The sequence below is a fragment of the Piliocolobus tephrosceles genome, chromosome 2, assembly GCF_002776525.5.
Source record: "Piliocolobus tephrosceles isolate RC106 chromosome 2, ASM277652v3, whole genome shotgun sequence".
NCBI classification, from domain to species: Eukaryota; Metazoa; Chordata; class Mammalia; order Primates; family Cercopithecidae; genus Piliocolobus; species Piliocolobus tephrosceles.
In genome coordinates, this window is record NC_045435.1 from 93,570,125 (window position 1) to 93,596,884 (window position 26,760).

Consider the following 26,760-nt stretch of genomic DNA (forward strand, 5'->3'; position numbering starts at 1 on the left):
TGGTGCTTTTGTATTTAAGTTCTCTGTAGCATAGCATTACAATTTTTAAAAGCATGTAAACCTATTACCTTGACTTTACAAATGACATTTGGTTGTTCGTTAAGCTTGCATTTAAATTTATTATCAGAACTCCCATAACTGTGTAATCCTAATACTAAATAAAACTCAGCCTCTCTGGGAGCAAATTGTCACTCTCAACATTCCGCAGGCTGGTGGCGGCTCGGGCTGTCCTCGGACGCAAACTACACGTCCCAGGATTCCGCGAGCCAAGGGGGTGGTTCTGGCCGGGGCCGGAGCGACTGAACTGGCGATTTTGCGCACGCGCACAGGCTCCGCGCAGGGCTCGCCAGGCGGGCAGGCGCACGGGGGACACCTGCGAGCCTGGAGGTGGCGGAGGGTGCGAACCCGGCGGCGCGGCCAAACCTGCGCTGGCTGCCTGGGCCTCCTGGGCCAGGAGCTGGCACTGGGGGCGGCGGCGGTGTGGGAAAGTGGCGCCGCGGTGGGGCCTCCTGGATGTGTCGGCGGAGGTGGCTTCAGTCCCGCGGAGCCCAGGCTTCAGGTAAGACTCGGGGCTGGCGCGGACTCTGACACCCGCCTGGGACTTGGAGTGGAGGGGCCGAACCCTCGACCCCCTGGAGGAGACGACGCGGTACCAGGCCCCAGAGTGACGGGGAGGTTCTAGGACGCCTTCCGGAGATAGGAGAGTTTGCAGAACGGAGGGATGTCGTGTGAAGCGAGCTGAGGGAGGCGCGGGAGGTGGGCGGGGCGGGGGTGGACCCTCAGGGTCGGGGGCCGAGGACCGGGGCAGCGCCCTGGGGCTTGCCAGTTGGAGCCCTCAGCTCGTGGCAGGCACTGGCGTTGGGTCCTCAGGCCCTTTTGCTTTGGGAGGTGATGGGTGGTGCGCATTTGGCGCGGGCGGTGGGGAGCCAAGCGAGGTGCGCGGAGCCGGCCTGGGCCTCCCGAACTGCCAACCCGGGCAGGCCTGCAGCTGATCCCTGGGCGCCTTGGGGGCGAGTGGGGCACCTACCATGTGTGTCCGGTGTAAGAGCTTGCCACGGCCTGCCTGGCAGTGCCGGGGTAGCCTCTGAAGTAGGAACCCAGTGAACTCCTGACTCCGTGTGTGTGTGGGAACCCGTCTCCCGCTCACTGATGGGAACTCTGCTAAAGTATGTGACTCTCAGGCTGGAGTCTTGCATCAGGTGCAGAGCGACCAGTGTCCGCCTACTTTATGCCAGCCAACACTTAGAGCCTGATCTTGGGAGAAACAAGGCTCCACGTGGAAAGGGATGACTTCAGGGTTATGGGGCGAGCTTGGTAGGACTTAGTAGCTAAGAGCATAGACAGAGGAGGTTTCATTCACCAAATGTTTACTATAATATGTGCCCGGCCTTCAAATCCTGGTTCTCCACCACTAGCGGTGTGCGCTTGAGCAAGTCATTTATCGTCTCTGAGCCTCTGTTTCTTTCTCTGTGAAGTGGAGATGAAAGTACAATGCCTTTATCACGGGATTGCAGTGAGGATGAAATAATGCCAGGCAAGTCCGCAGCCCAGTATGTCTAAACAGTGAGTGCGCAGCAAATATCAGCAGCCGTGATGACTAACGATAGAAACTGTTTGACGTGCTTGGAGTCCAGGTTCATCTTTACTGGCACTAGCTGCCCTCTCTGGCTCTCGTGAATCTTACAGATCTTCCAGCTCATCCTTTCATATTAGTCATGAGGAATCTCAGTCCCTACAGAGCTAGGAAAGAGCATAGGTCCCCTCATCCCCAGGGATGGTCAGCACGTTCCTTCCTGAGCCTTGGGCCCCTGCGAGAAGGAGAAGAGGAGAGCGGAGATCTTCAGCAGAAAGGAAGACATGGTGCTGGTGGCTGGACCCTCCGTGGCCATGTAAGTATGCTAGTTGGCAAGTTCTTGCTCTAACCCTTGCATTAGAAAATACTTAGCAATAAACAAAGCCTTCTAGTAAACATTGCACTAACTAGAAAATTAGATTACCAAATCCCCCATTCCCCAATGGTCCTTGTCAATCTCAGCTTGGTTGTCAGTGGAATACTTTCCTCCAGGACCTGCTAATCACGTGATTCCCAGGGTTTCTTAAATTGGATGAAATAATGGATGTGAAAGGTGGAACCTACAAATGTCATCATGGGCTTTGGAGTCAGCTTGGTTTTGAATCGTAATCCCTCCACTTAATCGCTGTGTGATGTTGGGCAATTCACTTAATGCCTCTAAGCATACTTCCTTAAATGTGAAATTGAATTAATAGCATTTACTTGAGGTTTGTAGTGGAGAATAAGTGAGATAATAATGTAAAGCAGTTAGCACTGTGCCTGGCTTAGAGTGAAAGCCAGTGAACAGGAATTATTTTACCATTATGATTAATAATAATATTAGAAAAATAATTGTCAGGCATGGTGCTTTGCCTTTGCTCTCTCTTTGAATTCACAAAACCACCCTGTGAAGTAGGCATAATTTTGTTTTTCAAATCAGGAAATGAAGGCTTGGAGAGGTTAAGAATTGGCCTAGGGTCACATAGCGGCTAAGTGACAGGGATGGGAACTCATATCCTGACATCTCCAGCTCCAGAACTGGTGCCATGTAATTCTCCTTCTCTGCCGCCCATCATCCTTGCTGTTGTTGCATTCTTGAAGCCCAGTTATGACCTGGGGCAGCCTCCAGTCTTGCAGCAGGGAGTCTTCTCACACCAAGTGGGTGGGAGGCGGGACCCTGCAGCCTGGCTGTGTGTTTCCTCTCTGTGGCTGGTGTTGGATGCGTGGTGAAGCTGCAGGGGACAGTCCCTGAGTGAGTTCAGGGGAGGAGGTGTTAGGAAGAGGCAGCCCAGGCAAGGCCTGTGGGTCTCATCACTGGATGGCAGGGCCGGGTGAGGGTGCAGGCTGGTTGGGACCTGGGAAGCTTGTGTGTGAGAAGAAATGCCGTCGTTTAGCTCCTGGGAAATATTCTGGGGCTGCACAATTATCTGAGCCTGATCTCTGCTTTGCGAAGGAGAGCAGCCCTTGAGCTGTGGATGTGAGGAGAAGGAGCCCTGGACTGAGAGCCAATATGCTGCCATTTTAATCCTGGCTGCCTGTGAGAGCTCACACTGCCTCTCAAGATCTCTTTTATGAATAAAGAGTTGGAGGAAATCATTTCTAAGGGTTCTTGTAGCTCTAAAGGGCAGTGGTTTTGTAATTCTAAATTGATGGCTTAACCCTCTCAGCACAGTACTAGGGCACGTGGGATAATTATCACACTAATATGTTGCCTAGACTCTCCTTAGGGTGAGAGAATGTTCACCGCTCCCTAAGCCACCTGTCACAGCCGGGTACTTTCTGCCTGGCTGGGTGAGGAGGCATTACAGCAAGAAGCCTTGGGTTGCTAAGTTACAGTCCAGGGCCTGTGGTTCTACATTTCCAGGGCCACCACACCTGCTCTGCCCTTGACTAATAAAAACTCACAGCTCTACCATTTACTCTGCTTCTCTGCCATTGAGTGTTCCTCCAAGTCTGATGACAGATGAGCATAGTACTAAGAACAAGACCTCTGGAGTGAGAGGCAGGTTCAAATCCTGGTGCCCCTTCTTGAGCTTTAAGAACTTAAGCAAGATACTTAACTCCAGTAAAACTTGGTTTTCTCATGTTAAAAGAAAGTGGAGATAATACTGGTACTGCATTGGAGGGTGAGGCTTAAATGAAATAGGTCAAGAAAAGGGCTTAAGACAGCACCTCTCACATAGTAGGTGCTCAGTAAAGTAAGATGGTGAGACCATTCATCTCTTTCCCCTACCCAGAGGCCAACATCCTCTTTCTTAGCTAACCTGGACAAGGATCAATCCTTTTGTTTTCTCTGACTTCCCATGTCCTCACTGGTTCATACTCCAGCACCTGTAAGAAAATCAGATCTTTCACTCTGCCAGTAGTGACTGCCATTGGTACGTACAATCTTATGCTACAAATTTCTCTGTTTTCTCCATTCTGAAAAGGCTAAGAGAGGGCCCCTTCTTTGCTGTGTAGTTGCTCCTCAGCCCTGAGCTAAGCCTCAGGAAGGGGTTGGGGACCTGGTCTGCTGTATTGCCACACCCAGTGATGAAACAGACCCTGGGGTCCTTTGACAGTGGAGGTTTGTGGCAGGAATCATGGCACACCCTGGAGTGGCATCTAGAGTTGCCACAGTTGTGCTGGGTCCCAGAGCTTCCAAGAGAGTCACACAGTAGCCATTGTAAGGAACTGGAGATGCTGTCCAAATTTGCTCTCTTCAGGTGCTCCTTTCTCAGGGGACCTACCTCCTCTCTGCTGGCCTGCAGGGATGGCCATCTCCCTATGTCCCCAACTGGTGGCTGCTTTAGACCCAGGCTCCATCCTTAGTCCATGTAGCTGTGGCCAAGAGATCTGGTCTCGTTTCTTGCCACTCCCATACCACAAGTGGTGCACTTTGTGTGGGAAGGAATGGGTTGGGGCAACTTGTTTCAAAAGAGAGTTTAGAGTCTGGCAGGCCTCTCAAATTTCCCCAGAGCTTAGGCTTATGCATCATCTTAGCAAAAGCTGGGAACAGAATTTATTTAGCCTTTACTGATACTGATGGGGAGGGTTATTCTCAATTGAATCAGTTGTTTAACCTGGGCTACATAGAAATGCCTTGGTGAGTATCGCAAAATTGTGAAATGTTAGAAGAACCTCAGAACAGTTCTCTCAGTATTGTGCACACATAAGAATCACCTGGAAGCTTTATTAAGACACCGTTCCTAGGTCCTCCTCTCAGATTCTGGTTCTGCAGGTCTGAAGTGGGGCCCAGGATTCTGCATTTCTGAGATCCTAGGTGATGCTGCTACAACAGGTCCATGGATCCACTGAGTCCTGCTTTGGAGGACACCATGGCCAGCCCTACTCCCCGCTATGGAGTAGCCCACATGGGTTGTTCTTGTTTTTTGCTAGACCACTTCCAGACAGGGGGTTCACTGCCTTACAAAGTAGCTGATTCCTCCATGCTCAAACAGTTTTAGTCTTTAGAGAAGTCTTCCTCCAACTGATCATGCTGAGCTCCACCTCCCTGTGACTTCTTTTTGCAGTTCTTACTCTAGGTCCCTGGAGCAGCTGACACACCTGTGCTGGGCAGGACAGAATGGAATCATATGTGCCACAGTCCACACTTGTGCCTGGGGCCTAGGTTGGACGTGTCACCATCATCCACGTGTGTCCAGTCAGGTAGAAGGGGTTGCATCTGCTCCTCAGGAGCGGCCTCACTCTTGTTGTGCAGCAACTCAGGTATTTAAAGACGCATGAGTGCAGGGGCTTCTTTTCTCCAGGAAAGTGGCCCTTCTCCTTCTAGCATCCTACACAGTATAGGGTTCTCAGTCCTTCCTCATCCTGGCTGCTCCAAGATGAGTGTCCCAGAAAGACTCACATAGGGTGGGGTCGTATTAATGACTAATTGTACAGACTCTAATTCCTGACAGAAATGGGTAACCTGAACCTAATCATGAGAAAACATCAGACATTGAGGAATATACTAGAAAATAGCTGGCCCTGACTCTTAAAGGTTGTCAAGATCATAAGTCGAAGATAGACTGAGAAGCTGCCCCAGATTGGAAAGGACTAGAGAGATGTGATAACTGGATGCCATGCTTCATCCCAGACTGGATTCTGGACCAGAAAATAGAAATCATATGTTAATAGTATTATCATTATAGTATCAATATTCATTTCATGAATTTTTGTTGTGTAAGAGAAGGTTTTCATTCTTAGAAAATACATTCTAAAGTATTGAGGGCTAAAGGGGCCAGATTTCTCCATCTTGTTTTAAAATGATTCAGAAAAGAGAGAGAATTTGTATTCAGTTGCCCTCCTCAGGGAGACTCGTTCCAGGACCCCACACAGATAACAAAATCCAAGGATGCTCAAGTCCCTGTTATAAAATGGCACCATTATTTGCATATAACCTATGCAATCCTCCTGTATACTTTAAATCATCTCTAAATTCTTTATAATACCTAATACAATGTAAATGCTATGTAAATAGTTGTTATACTATATTGTTTTTAAATTGATACTCTTTTTTATTGTATTTTTAAGGTTTTTTTGAATATTTTTGATACACAGTTGAAGTCACATATGCAGAACCTGTAGATATAGAGGGCTGACTGTATATAGAGAGAATGATAAAACAAAGATGTCAAATTAGCAGTTGGTGAATCTGGGTAAGAGTGTAGAAGAGTTCTTTGTCCTATACATGCCACTATTTTGTAAGTTTAAAATTATTTCCAGATAAAAAGAAGGAGATCGCAGACCCTATAGCCAGCTATCTGGGTTAGTCTTATCATTGCTTCCTCTATAAACCTGGCTTTCTAACCTCTCTGAGCTTTGATTTTTGCCATCTATAAAATAAAGATCATCATTGCAGAGTGAAGAACCTGGCACCTAGTGATTGGCCAGTGGATCTTAGCTATGATAATATCATTATTATTAGGAAAGGGAGGAGTTGAGGGTGACACAGTGGTAATGAGACCAAAGGAAAACTCAGCCTTATCCTGTCACCTCCTTCTGCTTGCTGATGTGGGATCTCAGGCTCCCTGGGTGTCTGGCAGGGACCTGGCTACTATAAAGCGTCACCCTGCAGAAGGCTTTGCAGGTAGTCACCTGAGCCCATAGGGCTCCAGTGTTGAAACCCAGGTCTCCTGACAACTTTATCCCCTGCCTTCCCTGGCACTTCTGTGCCTGCCCCACAGCCTGGGCTCCCCGGACTCTACCTGTCTGGGTATGCAGTGCCCACTGAACTGCACATGGCTTTGGACCTGGCCATCACTGCCCATGGCTTGGAGGCCTCATGGTTTGCTGGACATATGTGAGAACTAGACCGTGATGCTTATCTTACTGTGGACAGATTTGTAGCAGTCATGAGTAATTGGGACATGGAGACACATAACAGAGATGCTCATCTTATCCTCCATCACCACCAAAACACCTCCAAAAACTTGCTCAAAACTCACCCACCCTCCAGCCAGCTTCCCTGGACGATTTCCTGTTGTGCACAGTGCCTCGTGTTTCTTTGTGAATGTTTTATGCTTCATATACAGGGTGTCTTCAGACTCTCTTGATCAGTTCAACCCTCTCAAATTGGGCCTGAGGGTCCATCTGGATGTGTGTACACACTGGCGTCTGAGCATTCCCTGTAAGAATTGTTTTCATTTGATTTTGCAGTTCCACCTAGAAAACCCGGTGTAGGCGTGTTCTCCGTTACCTTTGTGAGCCACACAACAGAGGTTCCCACCATTCTGTTCCCTGTTTGCGTCCCTGTTTATGACCACATTGGTACACAGTGATGCCAGAGAGGACCAATACAGGCACATGTCACTTCCAAGTGACCCATTTGCGCTAAGCAAAAGCCAGATGACACGGCAGGCTATGTGGCAAGCAAAGGTTTCTGCGTTATTTGGAGGCTGAACACCAGTGAGAGGGTTGCAAATGAGCTGGTGGAAAGCCAAACGTCCTGCCCCATACTCAAGCCTTGGTTTATCCTCAACAAAGACTGACATCACCCTTCTCACCAAAGTAGTACTTTGTAGTAGTACACAGATGACTGTGACTTAATTCTGTTGGAGTTTTTCCTGCTTTGAAGGGGTTCCTTTTCTATTGATAAGGCAATATAGTCACAGTCATCAGCTATTGATAGTGGATTAATGTCTCCAGCTTTGACTTTGCTTTGCTCTTTATTCTAAAGCAAGAAGATACTACCCATGTCAAAGTTTTAATCTAAGAAAGTGAGCCCTTAACTAAATGTTAAATATGCCTTGATAATTAAACTTATTAAGTTTTACAAGAACCACTCAGGCTGCCAGGATTTTGCCAAAGGATAAATAACCTTGGTCAGAAAACCTGATCTATAAATGCCTGAATTTATCAATAGCATTAGGTTAATATTTAGGAGCAAATGTAAGCATTATGTTATTAATACCAGTTCCATGTACTACTTCTGATAACCAAAAAAAAAAAGAAAGAAAGAAGGGGGAAAGAAATTATTCCGAGGATAAGGTTGAGTTAGTGAAACATGTTTACTCCTTACTAATTCACAACATGTAAGACCACAAATCAATCAAGGACTGAAAGCTTCCATAATCTAGCACTAGTACTTCAGGCTGCATTTAGGACAAAAACGCATTTCAGTGACAAAATAAGAATTCTATAATTTTCAATTGAAAGTGTGAACAATCCTTAAAAGTCAAATTGCTGTAAAAGTAATATAAAACCTTCTGCACCGTTGCTGACCCCCTCCTGGCCTGGGCCCTGCCTGATCTTCTGCAGCCTGGGTCTGGCAGGTGCTGGCTGTCTGGTCCCTCCACCTCTGTAACCCTTCTCGTGGGGGAGTGACCGGTGAGCAGCTGGTTCTGGCAGTCACACAACTGGGAACCCGGGCACAGGCCATGGTGAGGCTAGCAGGACAGGGGATTTGCTTTAGACCAGAGCTTGCAAATGAGTGTCCATTTTTACCCGGCAGCAGTGAGGCCAGCAGCCCCAGGCCTTGGTGCATGTTGTCTTCACTCAATTTGAATAATTGTGAGAAGTTACAAATTAGGACATTTCACATTTTCAATAGATTTATTGCTTCTCTGGGAAGATCAGAAGAGTGTTGCTATGGACTGAATCGTGTTCCCCCCATTTATATGTTGAAGACCTAACCCCCATGTGATTATGTTTAGAGATAGGTTGTCCTAATAATAAAGCTTAAATGAGGTCATAAGGGTGGGGCCCTAATCTGATAGAACTGGTGTCCTTATATGAAGAGGAAAAGAGATCAGAGTGTTTCTGTCTCTGTCCCCACCTCCCTCTCCCCCCTTGCTTTCTCCCTCTCTTTCCCACTCACTCACCTGACCCTCTCCTCCCTCCCCGCCACACAGAGAAGAGGCCATCTACAAGCCAGGAAGAGAGGCCTTACCAGAAACCAACCCTGACCTGTGAGAAAATTCTGTCATTTAAAGCACCCAGTCTGGTGTTCTGTTATGGCAGCCCAAGCAGACTGATACAGATAGGTACCACCAGGCTGCTTTCGTGCCATTCTCCCATCAGCTGGCATTAGGTGTTCAGTCTCCAGGTCACACAGCCCACCTTCAGCTTTACTTTCTCCATTGGCTCAGGCCCTAGCAGGCATGTGAGTGTGCACCTTATACTCTGGGCCCAGAATTCCTGGGGCTTTTACTCCTTATCAAACCTCAAGGCCCTGATGGGCTTTTTTGTGCCCATGTCTGGGGCTGGCCAGGTCCCCCAGAAGTAGAGCCTGCACCCAGCACCAATGACCAGCCTCACATGGTGAGCCCCCCGCCCCAGACAAGTGGCCCCACCCCAGCTGCCCAGCTGTTACTGGGGTCTGCAGATGTGACAACATTATTGACGCTATCCTCTGATGCTCACAACAACTGGGATCCTAGAAAGGAAGATTCACTAAGTCTGGGAATCTGATAACATTTAGCTGCTCTTGGGAGCTTAGTAAAGTGGTTTGGGGGAGTGAATTGATAGCTTGTTCCTGTCTGCCTCAGTTTCTAAAGGGACTTTCTAGGCATGTTTTTAATCTCTTGATTTATTTTTTCCCTGTCTTTTGAAAAAAAATTTGTTTTATCATGCTTTGTCCTGGCTGAGTCACTAAGCTCTTTGTTCCCCACTCCAGTTGGTCTCTAAATTTGGTGCCCAATGTAGAGGAGGCAGAAGCAGATAAACATGGTGGTGTTGGAGTACCCTGGTCTGTGTGACCCTGGAATGCCAAGAAGGCGAGGTCCAAATGGTGCCTGGGCTGTTAGCATAAGACAGTGCTTAGAATCCATGTTCAAATCCTGCCTCCATTCCATACATGCTCAGGGACTTGGACATATTTCTTAATATTGGTTTGAAGACTGAATGAGAAAATATACCTACAGTGTTCAGTATACTGCCTGCAACATAAAGTGTTGGAGGCTGGTGGTTCTGAGTGTGTGTTTCAAGATAAGAGTGGGTTCATATTTAATAGTTGTTGGTAATCTGGAAATCAGTTTTAGGTGCTGATTGGATCCTTGGTAGCAGGATGGGATGGGAGGTACAGCACAGGAATCAGTTGCTCGTCCCAGAGCAGTGGAGGGGCCAAAACTCTGCTTAGGGCACGAGTAAGAGGAGTGATGGGAAGAGGCAGCTTTTCCTAGTTTGATTACCTCTGCTTTTCTAAAGGAAAGCAAACAAATAAGGATCAAGGTTGTCATGTCCCCCTTGAAGCTCTTTTGTCTCCTTCAAGAGTTTCACCGCTGAGCACGGTGATCGCATCCACCCAGCATTCACTCCTCTTCCCTTCTCCCTGCCCTACAGCCTGGTGACTCTCAGCTGGTCAGCTAGTGGCATTCTCTGGTCATTGTCATGGGTCCAGGAGGGGACTGGGCTGCAAAGTAAGGTGGGATGTGTGTGCCCTTATTTGGGCTGACTCCTCCCTGATTGAGTCCTCTGAATGTCTGAGGTGTTTCTTTCTCTTCTCTGCCCCTTGCCCCACTTTAATGAAGACTGGATCTTCTGTATCTTGAGGGTGGTTTTCAACACAGTCTTTAAAGTCCGAGAACACTGGGTTAAGACCTAAGCTTCACACCTGTTGTAACCTTGGACAAGTCACTGAACCTCTCCAACCTCCGGTTCCTCATCTAAAAATAGGGAATAATGATACTTCATAGGCTTACGGTAAGTACATAGAGGAACGCTTTAGGGCGAGACAGCCGGGAAGCACTGAGCACACAGCTGTCCTGGCTTGGAGCAGGGGCAAGACTGGAGTACCCTTTGTTAGGGCACCTGCCATGTCCTTGCCCAAGCAGGAAAAGGGCTGCTCTGTTTTTTTTTCTCTGTGTGGAATGGCTCGTGTCGGAGACCATCTGTCCTGTACCGATCCCATCTCATTGGAGGCTCTGTAAGCCCAGAGGGTGGTGGGGTCCTTTGCATCAGTGACCATTGGACCTTCATGCCCACCCGCACATCCTGAAGAATCAGCCTCTGTTTTCAGGAAGGCACTAAGTAGAGACAAAATGTATTATCCTGGGTGGCCCTTGCCTCCAAGTGCCACCTCTCACCTCCTCATGACAAGACTCTGTCTGGGCAGCCCTTGTCTCTGAGAGGCAGCACAGGTGGAGACGCTTGGGGTTGAATCCTGGACTGCCGACACATGGCTCAGCCTCTGAGCCTCTCTCTGAATGGAAAATGGAGACAAAGTGCGCCACCCTGCTGAGCAGGGGTAAGGAAGGATTTAGCGAGGATGTGTGTGTGTGTGAGGGACCTAGCATAGCACTGGGACGTAGCAGGAGCTCAACAGGTTGGGGTGGTAGCCAGATCTGACTGCAGACAGGGTGACCTTGCATGACTCCTCAGAAGTGGGTTCGCTAGGAGACAGGATTAAGGACAGCAGGTGCAGGAGAGGCACATTCCAGCTCTGCTTTTGTGCTCTCAGAGTAAGTGCACAAAGGAGGGTGGGCTGCTTAGGACTGAGAGGGAGTTCCTCGTCACTGCACGGTCAGAGTTCTTGTGATGCTGGGATCCTGGCCCCTGCCCATTTCAGCAAAGCCAGGAGACAGATGAAGGAATGGAGGTCTTCAGTCTGAAAGAGTTCTTATCCCTTTGTCGCCAGTGCTCTGGGGAGGCAGTTGGTGCACAGAGCTGCCCTGAATGATCAGACATTAGGACCAAGCAGACAGTGTCTGTCAGAGCAGGCTGCAGTCCTGTGGAAGACAGTGGCTTAGCTCCAAGTCTCTTCAGTCTCCAAGGCCAGGGAGGGCCACCTGGGCTCTCTCACGCCCTGAGCCTCCTTGCTGCTGTTCCGTTGTCGGTGAGACTGGCAGCCTCTCCAGGCTGTGATAGCCCCACAGCAGTGAAAATTGGCTCGGAGAAAGGGGAAATCACTGGATCTGTTGCCCAGTAAGCAACTTGGCCCAGTTATTCTTCACCATTGTGAATTTTCCTCCTAGAGAAGTATGTGTTGATTATCCAGGAACACTTCGATGTGGTGAAGAGGAAAGGCCTCTTTATCTTCTTTAGGGCTAGAGATCCGATTAATGCACTCCTTGCCTCCATCTGTTGTCTTTTGAAAACCTTCCTGAAGATTTTGCATGATCCTTCAGTTCAGCTGGCTTATGCAGGCTGTTGGGAGGAGGGGCAGGTGCCACCGGGGTGTGGGAAACAGGCTGACAGTGTTTTGTAGTGACACTGACTGCTCAAGTACTTGTTGGCTTCGTACTACCACACTGTGGCTACCTATTTCACTGTAGGTAGAAGTGCAAGGGTGACTTTCCATGTCTCCACAGTGACAGAATACAGTAATATCTGTTTATTAAGGTTCCCCTCTGGATTCAGGACTAGATCTATTTTTTTTTTTAAGTCTCCCAGGAGCAGATCCTGAGATCCTAAGACAAGGATTCTTTAGCAAGTAGATGATTTGTGTTCAGTCCCAATGGACATGTAAACATGAACGGGGAGTGAGAAAGTGAGAGAGGGAAGGGAAGGCAGCCAAAAAGGGTGTGTGTCACGCTTGTTACCATTGTGGACAGCTGGGGCCTGATCCCATTGGGGAACCCTGGGAGCCAGTGTAGAACATGTCTCAAAGCTAACCTGCCTGCGGAGTATGGGAGTGGGGTATTCATCTGACAGTGGTGTAGGCTGCCTGCTTGTAAGTGGTAAAGTTGGTAGAAACTCCCAGGCAATCAGAACTCCAGGACCTGATTGTTGCTCTGTCCATCTCCAGCAAACCTTTCTTCCCGTTTTCCCCCTGGAAGGGTAACCCAGAAACCTGAAATGCCCAGTGCAGGTCCATGCAGGCCAGTCTGTCCTGCCTTCCATCAACACTATTCTAGCAGGGCCTGAGAGTGGGGATAGGAGGATGGAAGTTGGGAGGGATTAGGGACTGGGGGATTGGGAAGACTTAGCAGCTCATTAGAAGCAGCCCCCGTGTCTCCCAGTCTCGAAGGCTGGTCTCTGCTTAGTTGCCAGTTTGCCTCACAAGGCCCCCACCCATGTTTCCTAGTTTATGAGCTTTGCCCTAAGGCCCTGATATCAGTGCTTTGCTGGGATTGTCCACTGCATGTACAGTCAGTCAGGTGGACCCTAGACTCCTGCCTGCCTGTGGCCACTGCCCCATATCCCCACCTGCTGCCAAGCCTGCCTTAGAGAGGGGCAGGTGGCAGAATGATCACTAGAGAGATGATGAATACCTGGAATACCTGGGGGCTGAGATGCCCACTCACGTTGGAGGTAAGTCTTTCCTCTCTTCTTTCCGTATCTCCGTGAGGGTCTGGCTATTTGATATTCCCTGGGTTTGTCTGTTTTGGCTTTAGCTTCTATTGGAAGCTATTCTTTGATCAGGGCAAAGTGTGTGTCAGCTCATAGGACATGCATCTGCCTCCCATCTCTCCAGAGAGGGCTTAGTTTGGTTTTTTCTGAATATCGATTTATTTCTTGTTTACTCTTCAGAATTATCTTATTTATAAATAGTGATTTCTTTAATTCTTTATTGTTTCCTTTTTAATGTATTTGTTATGTCAAGTAAACACAAAAGAGTGCAAACATATAAAGAACCCCACCATCTTCCACAGTGATCAGTATTCCCCTGTCGGGTTCTGTCTGTCTACTTTGTTTGCTGGAGCAAACCACATTATGTCATTTTACATGTCATTAACATTTATAAAGACTCATGTTCTCAGCTGGGTGCGGTGGTTCACACCTGTAATTCCAACACTTTGGGAGGTTGAGGCAGGAGGATTGCTTGAGGACAAGAGTTCAATACCAGCCTAGGCAACATGGCCAGACCCCTTTCTCTACAAAAAATTTAAAAATTAGCCAGGCTGGTGGCCCGTGCCCATAGTCCTAACTACCTGGGAGGCGGAGATGGGAGGATCGCCTGAGCCCAGGAATTCGAAGTTGCAGTGAGCTGGTATCATGCCACTGTGCTGTAGCCTGGGCGAAGCAACACTGAGACGCTGTCTCAAAGATAAAAATAAAAAATAAAAAAATAAAAATTCACGTTTCTTATGTAATTTATTTTAAAAATAAATAAAATAACTTTTTTATTTTGAATACATTTTAGACTTACAAAAAAGTTGCATAAACCACTTCTCCCCACTTCCCCTACTGTTAACATCTTACAGAGCATAGTATAATGATCAAAACCAGGAAATTCACACAACACATTAAACCGCAGACCTTATTCAAATTCTGCCTGTTGTCCCACTAATGTTCCTTTTCTGGTCCAGGATGCAAGCCAGAATCCCACACTGCGTTAAGTTGCTGTGTCTCCTTAGTCTCCTCCAATCTGAGGCAGGTCCTCCATCTTCCCTTGTCTTTTATGACTTTAGCCCTGTCAAGTACTGGCCAGGTATTTGGTAGAACATCCCTTAATTTGGGTTTAAGGTTTTCTCTATTAGCTAACCTACAGACCTTATTCAGAGCTAGAACTGGAGCTAGAACCATGGATCCCATTTAGAAATATAGATTGAAGTTACACATTTTGGGCAGGAAAACCATAGAAGTGAGGTCCTGTCTCAGTGCATCATATAAAGGGGTACATCATGTCAGTGTTATTACAGGTGATGTTAATTTTGATTACTTGGTTCGGGGCATATCTGCCAGGCTTCTCTACAGTAGTTTCCATTTTTACCTTTGTAATTAATATGCACCTCATGGGGAGATACTTTGAGACTATGCAAATATCCTCTCATCATACTTTTTCACCCACTAATTTTAGCATCTATCAGCAGATCTTGCCTGCAACAGTTATCACTGTGATGTTTGCCAAATGGTGATCTTCTATTTCCATGATTGCTTCTACATTTTTTAATTGAAATTCTCTAAGGAAGATCTGTCCGTTCTCTCCTAATTATTTATTCATATCAATATTGACTCATGGATATTTTATTCTATGGGTTATAATTCATTACTATTACTTTTTAATTTTGGTACTAAAATTACACAAGATTTAGCTGTTAGGAGCTCTTTCATGCTGGCTCCTGTGCCTTTTCACTGTCTCCTCATCTTTTTTTTTTTTTTTTTTTTAATACTTTTACATTCTGGCACTACAAAATGTTCCAAGCTCATCTTATACCTTCCCTGCCCTAGCCCTGGAATAAACCATTTCTCCAAGGAGCTCTGGTTCCTTTTGTAGAGAAAGATTTTTAGGAAGCTAGATCTGAGTGCTGGGTATACTGATTGCTGCTGCACTGTCACTGCTTCCAGGCCCTCTTGGTGAACTGAACTAGGACACCTATAATTCCAACCTTTTCCTTAGCTATGACAGTTATCACTAGACACTTTGTGGGAGGAGAATCAGTGTCTGAAATTAGCACCTTGATCTTTTGTATATACAAAAAGTGTTTGAACTGTGCTTGACATAGTTCCTCTTACAAATGTCAGTCCAGTCATTCCTTTAGGGTAAACACTCACAAATATTCCCACTGCTCCCCCTGCTCATGTTCCTCCCTGGTGCCTTCCTCCCTGCCACCCCAGCATGAGCTCCTCTTCAGTTCCCTGGTTTAGATCTGAGCTGAGGACCTCGGGGTGATCTCCCTTCCACCCCCTGGTAAGACAGTCTCTCCCTGTCTTTCCAGTCTCTTTTTAAACCTTTTTGTCCCTTTTCTAATTTTATCCTTTGTTTTTTTTCTTCTCCTAACCTCAAATGTCAATGAACTCTCCCTCTTCCTGGTCTCTTTCTAACTCCTGGCTTCTCCTCTTTCCTCCTAGAGATCAGATGTCAGAACTCCAGCTGAGGGCATGTCTTACTGGTCACACAGGTGTTCTTGACCTCTTCTCTCTTGAGAAGAACTGTCCATACCTTGGTGGTGGTAAGGATAGCTGGTTCTTATGGCAGGACCATGGGACACTGGTCAAAAATAGTCATATCAGCATTTTCATGTGGTTCAGCACAGTGGTTCTTAGCTGGTGGGGTTGTATGGAGAATGTCCACTTGGGGGCATGCCTATTTGAAAGAGCATATGCAGTGATATAATTTTACGTTGAAAAGTGAAATATATAGATGGATGTTAATATAAAATACTAACATCAGAAAGTAAAGGTTGATGGAATTCACTGGTCTTGAGGAACAGACATTGCAGAAGAGAGTCTTATGAATGAGGGAGAAGGGGATGTTGAACTTTACAGGTCAGTTTGGGGCATGAGAGAGTTTCTCTTTATTATCAATGGGTGTATGGGTTGAAAAGACTGAGGAAACACTGAGTTAAATTAGATTTCTCAGCTTCAGGGTTTCTAGGCTCACAGAGACACTCCCCTAGAGATGAACAAGGCTGACTGGAGGTGCTATTAAAACCCAGCTAAGAAGGCAGCCACAGAGCTCTGGCCTCTCACCTGTGGCTGGCCCAGAAGTTCTCAGCCCATGTTCCACAAGAGCCTTGAAGACCTGAATGAAGGATATGAAGTCAGGGCCCCCCTATATTCTCCTTTCTGCAGGACCGTCAAGATAACTGTGACTTTATCCTCTTCTCTTACCACCAAGAAGGCCCATTAAGATGTTAAAGAGTGGAAGTTTTATTAAAGGATGAGCTTTGAGGTCGTGAGAATTTATTTAAATTTAAATCATCTGCAGACTTTGGGACTTGAATTGCCATCAGGAACATGCTCCTGTGCCCCCTTCATGCAGAGTGTGACCCACCAGCTTCCTCTGTGTGCTCCCTTCTAGGTGCCCCCATTCTAACACTCAGGCTCTCCTCTCCTGTATTAAATGGGGAGACGCTGAGTTTGGGAGCTCCTAATTGGTTTTTTTCTACCTCTGTTCTCCTAGAGAACCTCCAGGCTGCTCTGTTCCAAGACTTATAATAGCTCTCCATTGCCTATGGGATATAATTCAAACTCCTGATCTGGCATCACACCCTCAGCTGATTTTTCTAAGTTTCTCTGTACTTCTTCTCCTTGTGAACCATCCATTCCAACCAGACCGAACTGTGTGGTGGCCTTGGGTCACATTCCCTGGACTGCCTCCTACCCCCTGCCTTTGTACTGTTCAGATATCACATCTCTGTCCCTCTGAAAGCTCCAGGAAACAGCCACACCAGAGGACTTGTTTGCTCCTCAGCAGGGGTCTGGCACTTCCTGCCCGCAGGGCTCACTGAAGCCTACCTTCTGCCCGTGCTGTGACACTTTGGTGGCCTTAGTTCTCATTCCCTACTGGCAGATGGCACCTGTGTAGAATATTGTTGCAGATCCTCTATTTGATTGTTTTCATGTCTCATGAAAAGATTTCTTAGGGAGAAGGCTTCATTTACCCAAGTTATAGAAGAGTCCAGGGGAAACTGATGCGAAATAATCCCCCTAGGCTAGAGCACAGAGCTCAGAAACAGGAGACGCAGCCAGACCCTGCATGTTTGCCTCACGCATGACACTTTGCAAACAGGTTCTCCTTCCATACCAGTTGGAATGTTCTGGCTGTGGGAAGCCAAAATCCCAACCCAGCCTAGCTTCAGCGATGAGGAAAGTTACCATTTCTCCCAGCAGAATGTCCGAGATGGGGCTCGGAGATGTCACCAGGTTCCTCTGTATCTCTTTGGCCATGCCGTCCTCGGCATTGTCTTTGCCTCAAGCTGGTTCCCTCGTGGTCAGCAGATGGCAGCCAGCAGCCCTGGGACAACACCTTCTTTTTCTGTCCAGTGAGTGGGAACATGACATGCGACACCTCATTCCTCAGCTGAATTGGTCCCACTCAGGTAACCTGCCATGGCTGGACCAGTACCTGGCCCCAGAATTAGGCTCTGCTGACAGTCCACCTGAGGTGCAAGGTCTGAGCTTCTCTAAACCTCATGGGTATCAGCTGGAGGGTGGCTCTCTGGACACACTGGGGATGTTATTAGGAAGAGGAAGAGGGCAGTGGCTGCTGGGGGAAGCAACAGTGTCCATTATGTCATCTGTCAGTACACTCGACCTGGATGCCCAAGAAGCAGAGGGTTGGCGACTGACCAGGCCCAAGGTGCCACCAGTGACACAGTGACAGCATTCACTGTCTGGTCTGTCTCCATCTTCTTTGGAAGGAATTTTCTCCTGCTTAGCTTTAAAATCCTTTGTTTCAAATGACTGTGATGAAAAGTGACAGTTCCTGCCTCACCACTGATCAGTTTTTGCTTTGAGTCAGATGAAGGCAGCCAAGTGTGTCCAAACTGTTTTAAAATGCCAATGTTTTGTCTATATCCCAGTGGCCCTTTATTAGCTACCTGGTGCCTTAAAACCTTTTTATTTTCCTCTCCGCTATATACCGCACCTGTTAGGTTGAACCTGATGGAATGAAATTGTGGTTTTTATAAGATAAAAGTGGTTATCAGCATTCATGAAATTCAACTAATACATCATTTCTGACTTCCACTTTCCTGTGAGGTGGGTGCTGTATCCCCATTTTCGTTGATGAGGAGCCTGAGTGTAGAAAGGACATGCAGTAGGTCGAGGAGCTGGGGTTTGAACCCGAGTCTTTCTGTCTTTATCCTCACACTTATCCAGACAGTGCATATCCTCTTCTGGGAGCTGCCTGCAGCCGGTAGTGCATTGGCAGCTGAGAGCCAGGCTGGTTTGGGAGACGATGTGATAGCTACTGATTGATCAGTGATACCTTCAAAGGTGTCTCCAGAGGAGCAAACCCACAAGTCAAACTAATGTATGGAGTTGGCTTCCCAAGACTGAGGTGTTCTGACCATTCTAGATCGAAGTAAGTTCCCCACCCCTCAAGAGGGTTCGAGCAGCTCATCCATATCAGACTGGCTCAGGCCCTGGAGCTAGGCAGGTAGATGGTGAAGCAGAGACTTAATTTCATGAGAACCTGATCACAGAAGCTGCACCAGCTGGGCCTGCTGGTGACCTGCTGGTCTCCCCAGTCGTCCCCACTGGGAGGCAGCGCTGCAGCAGGTGTGTTTTAGAACACTTCCATTCTTATTCCTGATTTGCTGTGTGATGTTGGGCAAATTGCTTTTCTGGGCAAAATGAGGACTTGCTTAGTGGTTGTTAACCTTTGTAGCAATGGAATTCCTTCTTAAGAGCACAGAACCCCTTTTTCAAATGAATTATTATGGTCCCTGTATTAGTTTTCTAGAGCTGCTGCAACAAATTACCACACATTTGGTGGCTTAAAATGAAAGAAATTTATTCTCTCCCAGTTCTGGAAGCCAGAAGTCCAAGATTGAGGTGTCAGCAGTGCCATGCTCCCTCTGAAGGCTCTAGGGGAGAATCCTTCCTTGCTTCTATTTTGCTTCTAATGGTTTTAGTCATCCGGGCTGTTTCTTTGGCTTATAACTGCATCACTGCAGTCTCTGTCTTCCATCTTCACATGGCCTCTGTTTCTCTGTATGTCCTTTTCTGTCTCTTTTAAGGGTAGTCACACTGGATTTATGAACCATCCTCATCCAGTATGATCTCATTTCAAGATTCTTATCTAATTGTCTGTGCAAAGAGCCTTTTTCCAAATAAGGTCATCTTCTAAGGTTAGACATGATTGCCTGAGTGGGAGTCACCTCTCCTTTCTCCCTTGTGAGAACAAAAAATGAAGCCACTCCTTTGTATCCTGGCTTAGCTGGGCTTATGTTTATTGCTGGCATCCTGCTTCATAGTTGATTGCTAAGCAGGTGAGAAGCCAAGGTCAGCCTAATGCTTTATCTGATCATCCAGGCACCCAGGAGCCAGAGAGGCATAGCAACATGTCCAGTGTCATGCAGCAAAGTGATAGACCTGATCTGAAGTTCTGCAGGGTTCTGCCTGCAACATTTGGCCTTTTGTCTTTCCCCCATAGTATGTGATAGGTAAGAGTCACATGTATAGCATACTCCTATGGGCATACAGGTGTTGTTGAAACCCAAAAGATATTTTGCAGTGAAGTAGAGCAGAACAGTAACTCATACTAGCTGTTGCTATTAATAAGGTATAACTAGCATGTAGGCTGCTCACTGCTGCCCACAGCTTAGGCAGTGGGGTTGTGGGTTCTTGTGCCAGCTAAACAGTGATCCTCATCTTCCCGACTCAAGATGTATCAGAAAGCAATTGAGTGGTGGTGATGTGATTATAAGGATAACATTGAGCCTACTTTAATTTATATACAAAAGAAATAGGAAAACATTTCCAAGCTTTTAAACTGATAAGTGGTAATGTGACTCATGGCCTGCTTCTTTGGTTAAGAACTACTTGGTTTTCCTCAAATCTGTTTGTATCCCAGAATCACCTGGGAGCTTGGTTAAATAAAAAAAGTAGATGCCAAGGATACCTCAGGTTCTGGTCAAAACGGAGTAGACAAATTTATCCCTATCCCTCTTACTAATATAGCTAAAAATACTGGACATTATATATAAAACACTGGAAGACTGAAAGGTGGAGAAAGGAGTGAACCAACTAGGGACTCTGGAACTCACAGAACAATGTAATGGTGAGTTCTCGGGATTTTCTTCTTGCGTCCTATATATTCTACCCTGGGTGCTAGAGAAGCCCACAGTCCAGGAATGCCAGTGAGCACAGAACAAAACAAAGCCCCAAGGAAGCTTGGTCTCTTTTGTCAAAGGACTGGAAGAAGGAACAGTATAGCACAACTTTTTTTTTTTTTCTATAAATACTCTATTACTGCAAAACACCAGAGAAAATTGCCTGCCCCTCCAGTCCTCAGTTTTGGTAAAGGCCAAATGGATAGCCTATTAGTCCGTTTTCATGCCAATAAAGACATACCCGAGACTGGGCAATTCACAAAAGAAAAGTTTATTGGACTTACAGTTCCACATGGCTGGGGAGGCCTCACAATCATGGCAGAGGGCAAGAAGGAACAAGGCACATCTTACATGAATGGCAGCAGGCAAAGAGAGAGCTTGTGCAGAGAAACTCCTGTTTTTAAAACCATCAGATCTAGTGAGACCCATTCACTATCATGAGAACAGCACAGGAAAGAACCCCCCCCAAACCAAGATTCAGTTATCTCACACCAGGTCCCTCCCACAACACGTGGGAACTACGGGAGCTACAAGATGAGATTTGGGTGGGGACACAGAGCCAAACCATATGAGACAGCTGAGACTTCCACCTTTGCCTAGTGGTAACCAGCTGCCCCACACCCTCCCCACTTATGGGAAGCCTAGACTTCCACCACCGCCTAGTAGTAATGTACATCCTTCACTGCTATAGTCCTCTTGGGGCCTAGACTTCCATCCACACCCCAGGGTGTCATCGGAGGCCAACTGCAGAGCCTGGGTTTTGACTCCCTGACATACACTCTGTGCTGAGTATCCCTCACCCTCTCAGCCACGATGGTGTTGGTGGAGGCTGAGTAGGGAGCCTGGATGCCCACCCCCAACCAACAGTAAGAGTCAATGCTCTCCTTTCCCCGACCAGTACGGTTTTAACAGAAGCTACTAAAACAGAAGATTTAAGTAAGATCCAGAGTATCATAACATTATAACCAAAATGTCCAGGATAAGTTTTAGCAAAAAAAAAGTTATAAAAACTAAATGGAAATTTTAGATACGAAAAATAGAGTAACCAAAATTTTAAAATTACTGGATGGGCTCAATCAAGGATGGAGAGGACACAGGAAAGAATCAGTGAACATGAAGCCAGAATGATGGCTTCATCCAGTCTGAACAAGTCATCCAGTCTGAACAACAGGGAGAAAAAATACTGGAAAAAAATTAACAGAGCTTCAGAGATATGTGGGACAATACAATTTTTTTTTTTTTTTAATCTACCATTGGTATAATTGGAGTCCTAGCAGAGCAGTGAAGGGCTGCAAAAGTTTTCAAGGAACTAATGGCTATTTCCCACATTTGGGGGAAGGCAAGAGCCTACAGATTCAGGAATCTGAGCAAACCCCAAATAGGATAAACCCAAAGAAATACATGCCAAGGCACCTCAGAGTCAAACTTTTGAAAACTCAACAAAATCTTAAGAGCAGCAGGAGACAATGCATTCCCTCCAGGGAAAAACAATTCAAAGGGTAGCAGTTCCTCATCAGCAGTCACAGAGGCCAGATCACACAGCATCACTTTTCACATATTGAAAGGAGGAAAATCTGTACCCCAATTTCTATACCCAGTGAAAATATCCTTTAGGAATGAAACTAAAATCAGACATTTTGACATGAAGGAAAACTAAGGTAATTTGTTGCCAGGAAATTAACCCTAAAAGAATAGCAAACTAACAGAAGTTCTTCAAAGAAGGGATATAGGAATGGAAGGAAACCTGGAACATCAGGAATGAGGAATGAACATAAAGAGTAAAAATATGGGTGAATATAATAGATGATCCTTTCCCTCTTGAGGAAATCATACTCGACAGTTGAAGCCAAAATTACTGTCTGATGTGGGTCTCATTATATGTAGAGGAAACATGTAAGACAATTATATTATAAAAGAACCTAGGTCGAGCTAAAGTTTCTACACTTATTTGAAAAGTAAAATGTCAATACCAATAGACTGTGATAAGTTACAGGTTATAATATGATGCCTAGAGCAACCACTAGAAAATCTATATCAAGAGATGTACTCAAAAACACTACTGATAAATCAAAGTGGAATTCAAGTAATTCACAAGAAGGCAGGAAGTAAAAGAAACAAATAATGCAGATGCCTGAGCCATAGTCCAGACCTAGTGAATCAGAACCTCCAGGACTGGTGCCTGGGAATATGGATTTTTATTCAGCAACTACTCCTGAGGATTCCAGTAATCAGCCAGGCTTGAGAACATCTGGAGTAGACCAGTATTTTTTAAACAGCAAGTTGCCAACCTGGTGAGTTAATTAAGATGATTATGGGCAGGTTTTTTGTTGTTGTTGTTAATAAACCTCGACTAAAGTATACTAGAAAAAATTAGAATGTATGATACTTGTTCAGGGTAATTCTCATTTCCTGATATTTGGGGGTGGGGAGTATATAATATATTCATATGTGTGGGCTCAACCTTTGGATAAGAGTAGGCCAGAAGAGATCTCATGCCTCCAGGAATGGCCTTCAACTAAGTAATGCCCAACAGGAGTTGATAGACATGTATCCCAGCTTCCATACTATATCCAGCATATGATCATGGGAAGAAGGCTACACATGGCATTAACTGCTCATTAAGGTACCCTGTATGTGTTGGCTTTGGTCCCTTCTCTGTCTCACTTTCCCACTCTCGTACAGGTGTTTCATGGGATAATTTCTCAAACTGTTTGGATTCAAATCCTTGCCCCTGACTCTGCTTCTTAGGGAACGTAGCTGAAGACACCTTCTCTTTCTAGGCAAGATGCTCTTGGATTCTTTTCATCACAGGGAGGTAGGAATTGCATCAGGACCTAGCCACAAGAAAATAAAGGAACAGCTACTCCCTCCCGGTGCAGTGCCAGGCAGGTGTCAGGTGTTACCTGTGCTGCTCCTGTGTCACAAAGGATGAGCTTCTTCAACTGTCTGAATAATTCTGGGTCCCAGAGCAGGCATGATACCCTTCACAATACTGCAAGAGGGAGTAAATGCTCACCCCTGGCCAGGCCTCTCTGTCAGTGTGTGTATGTGGGAGAGGGCATTTAAAACCCTATTGGGTTTTTTTTGGCTCAGTATATGAAACATTTTTCAATGATGACACCCAGATACAGTTATCTTACCACTGAGGGGATGAGTTTCTACCCTTCTCTTAAGGGATTCTAAAGCCAGCAGGCCTGATTTCTAAAGGAGCTTTAAGTAGGAGGAAAGCTTAGCTGACCATACACGTGTGTGTGTCTCTCAGAGGTGGCATACCGGGGTCTTGTACAACCTGGGAACAGTGTTCACAGATCTCCAGTGCCAGTTGTTCTCATTTAAGGAAAAGTCATTACCCAGAGTCCAGGAATGTCAGGCCCCTGCAAGGGATTTTCCTATGGCCTGTCGTCACAGATACCTCTCTTGGTTAGCTTTTGCCGCAGCAGTGCTTCATCACAAACAGCCCCAGAATTTCAGGGATGTTTAATCAGCTGTTGTTCAGCCCCGATATCTGTGTGTTAGCTGATCTTGGCTGGGTTTGGCTGATGGCACTGCTGCTCTTGGCTGTGCCCGCTCAGTCATGAGGGATCAGCTGAACTAGAACAGGGTATGGCCGGAGCAGTTGTGCTTCGTGCGTAACGTCTCCTCTTGGGGTCAACAAGTTAGCCTAAATACATTCTTCTTATGCAAGTGTCATAAAGAGGGCAAGGCCAAGCCAAACACTTTCCAAACCTTTGATTATGTTCTGTCTGCTGACATCGCACTGGCCAAAGCAAGTTAAATGGCTAAGCCCAAAGTCAGGTATGGGGATGCACTCTCCAACATGGAGGCGATGGGGAGGGAGTGAATATTTTAAACAATAGTCTAATCTACTATGCCTACCAATGTGCACAATGGCTGCAAGGATCCAGTGCTGTAGCGGGCACACAGAGCCTAGCACAGCGCCTGGCATATAGCAGGAGCTTGTAATGATGCCAGGCACACTGTGCCAACTCCTTTTTCTTTTCCTTCTCCCCTGCAGGCTTTCACCAATTCTCGGGATGCCCATAGGGATGGGTGAAGCCCGCCTGGCCTGTGGTGCTCCCCAGTGGCCGTCATCTCACTAGGGCCCCACAGTGGCATTAGGATGCACCTCTCTGCGGTGTTCAACGCCCTCCTGGTGTCGGTGCTGGCGGCGGTCCTGTGGAAGCATGTGCAACTGCGTGAGCATGCAGCCACACTGGAGGAGGAGCTGGCCCTCGGCCGACAGGCCACAGAGCCAGCCCCAGCGCTGAGGATCGACTACCCGAAGGCACTGCAGATCCTGATGGAGGGTGGCACACACATGGTGTGCACAGGCCGCACGCACACAGACCGCATCTGCCGCTTCAAGTGGCTTTGCTACTCCAACGAGGCCGAGGAGTTCATCTTCTTCCACGGCAACACCTCTGTCATGCTACCCAACCTGGGTTCCCGGCGCTTCCAGCCAGCCCTGCTCGACCTGTCCACCGTGGAGGACCACAACACCCAGTACTTCAACTTCGTGGAGCTGCCTGCTGCTGCCCTGCGCTTCATGCCCAAGCCGGTGTTCGTGCCAGATGTGGCCCTCATCGCCAACCGCTTCAACCCCGACAACCTCATGCATGTCTTTCACGACGACCTGCTGCCACTCTTCTACACGCTGCGGCAGTTTCCCGGCCTGGCCCACGAGGCACGACTCTTCTTCATGGAGGGCTGGGGCGAGGGTGCACACTTCGACCTCTACAAGCTGCTCAGCCCCAAGCAGCCTCTCCTGCGGGCACAGCTGAAGACGCTGGGCCGGCTGCTGTGCTTCTCCCATGCTTTTGTGGGCCTCTCCAAGATCACTACCTGGTACCAGTATGGCTTTGTCCAGCCCCAGGGCCCGAAAGCCAACATCCTCGTCTCGGGCAATGAGATCCGGCAGTTTGCACGGTTCATGACAGAAAAGCTGAACGTGAGCCACACAGGAGCCCCCCTAGGCGAGGAGTACATTCTGGTCTTTAGCCGAACCCAGAACAGACTCATCCTGAATGAGGCAGAGCTGCTGCTGGCACTGGCCCAGGAGTTCCAGATGAAGACAGTGACAGTGTCCCTGGAGGACCATGCCTTTGCTGATGTCGTGCGACTGGTCAGCAATGCCTCCATGCTGGTCAGCATGCATGGGGCCCAGCTGGTCACCACCCTCTTCCTGCCCCGTGGGGCAACTGTGGTAGAGCTCTTCCCATATGCTGTCAATCCCGACCACTACACTCCCTATAAGACGCTGGCCATGCTGCCTGGCATGGACCTCCAGTATGTAGCCTGGAGGAACATGATGCCAGAGAACACAGTCACACACCCTGAGCGGCCCTGGGACCAGGGGGGCATCACCCATCTGGACCGGGCTGAGCAGGCCCGTATCCTGCAAAGCCGTGAGGTCCCACGGCATCTCTGTTGCCGGAACCCCGAGTGGCTCTTCCGAATCTACCAGGACACCAAGGTGGACATCCCATCCCTCATTCAAACCATACGGCGCGTGGTGAAGGGCCGGCCAGGACCACGGAAGCAGAAGTGGACAGTCGGCCTATATCCAGGCAAGGTGCGGGAGGCACGGTGCCAGGCGTCAGTGCATGGCGCCTCCGAGGCCCGCCTCACTGTCTCCTGGCAGATCCCATGGAACCTTAAGTACCTGAAGGTGAGGGAGGTGAAGTATGAGGTATGGCTGCAGGAGCAGGGGGAGAACACCTATGTGCCTTACATCCTTGCCCTGCAGAACCACACCTTCACGGAGAACATCAAGCCCTTCACCACCTACCTGGTGTGGGTCCGCTGCATCTTCAACAAGATCCTCCTGGGACCCTTTGCAGATGTGCTGGTGTGCAGCACGTAGTGAGCGGGCCACAGCCTGGCCTCGGGAGGGTGGCTTCTGCAGTTCAGCATCCCTGGGCCCGTTAATCCCACTGTGGAGACTTCTGGGAACTGTCTATTTATTGGGCAGGGCTGCCCCAGGCCTGTGCCTCCACGTCATCTTGTTGCCCCGGGGGTGTGGTGTCACAGCACTCCTCTTTGCCCTAGAGATATGGGAGCCCACTTCCCCTTCTCCCATCCTGAACATTTATACCCCTGGAGAAGTTCCTTAGCAGGGCGGAGGAAGAGGAGAGGAGGAAGGAAAGAAAGAATCACAAGGAACCTCTGGCTAGGTGATCCTGATGTTTCCTACTGAGTTTTTCTGGTATCCAGATTTCTGGAAACCGCGTAATCATGTACTGTTTGATTGGGTGGTTCATCTGCTTCCATCCCAGTGAAATTGACCTGTAGCCCAGTTAAGGGTGTGTTTGGAACATTCATTAAATGATTCTAAGCATCTTG

General features: G+C 47.5%; 1 protein-coding gene across 4 annotated transcripts; it reads left to right on the plus strand.

Moving 5' to 3' along the window:
* The first annotated feature begins 321 nt into the window (after positions 1–321).
* POMGNT2 (protein O-linked mannose N-acetylglucosaminyltransferase 2 (beta 1,4-)) lies at positions 322–26,760 on the plus strand. Of its 4 annotated transcripts, none has more exons than XM_023231760.1 (3): positions 346–559; positions 1,687–1,889; positions 24,434–26,760. In XM_023231760.1, exon 3 carries the CDS (start codon positions 24,539–24,541, stop codon positions 26,279–26,281), a length of 1,743 nt encoding a protein of 580 aa, XP_023087528.1. In that variant the 5' UTR covers positions 346–559; positions 1,687–1,889; positions 24,434–24,538; the 3' UTR covers positions 26,282–26,760. The 4 variants fall into 4 exon arrangements, with proteins under 4 accessions (XP_023087529.1, XP_023087528.1, XP_023087530.1 ...); XM_023231762.1 differs by having other exon boundaries at positions 1,773–1,889; XM_023231761.1 differs by lacking the exon at positions 1,687–1,889 and having other exon boundaries at positions 322–559.

Coding starts and splice junctions, on each gene's coding strand:
- POMGNT2 (XM_023231761.1), top strand. CDS start 24,539: ATGCACCTCTCTGCGGTGTTCAACGCCCTCCTGGTGTCGGTGCTGGCG.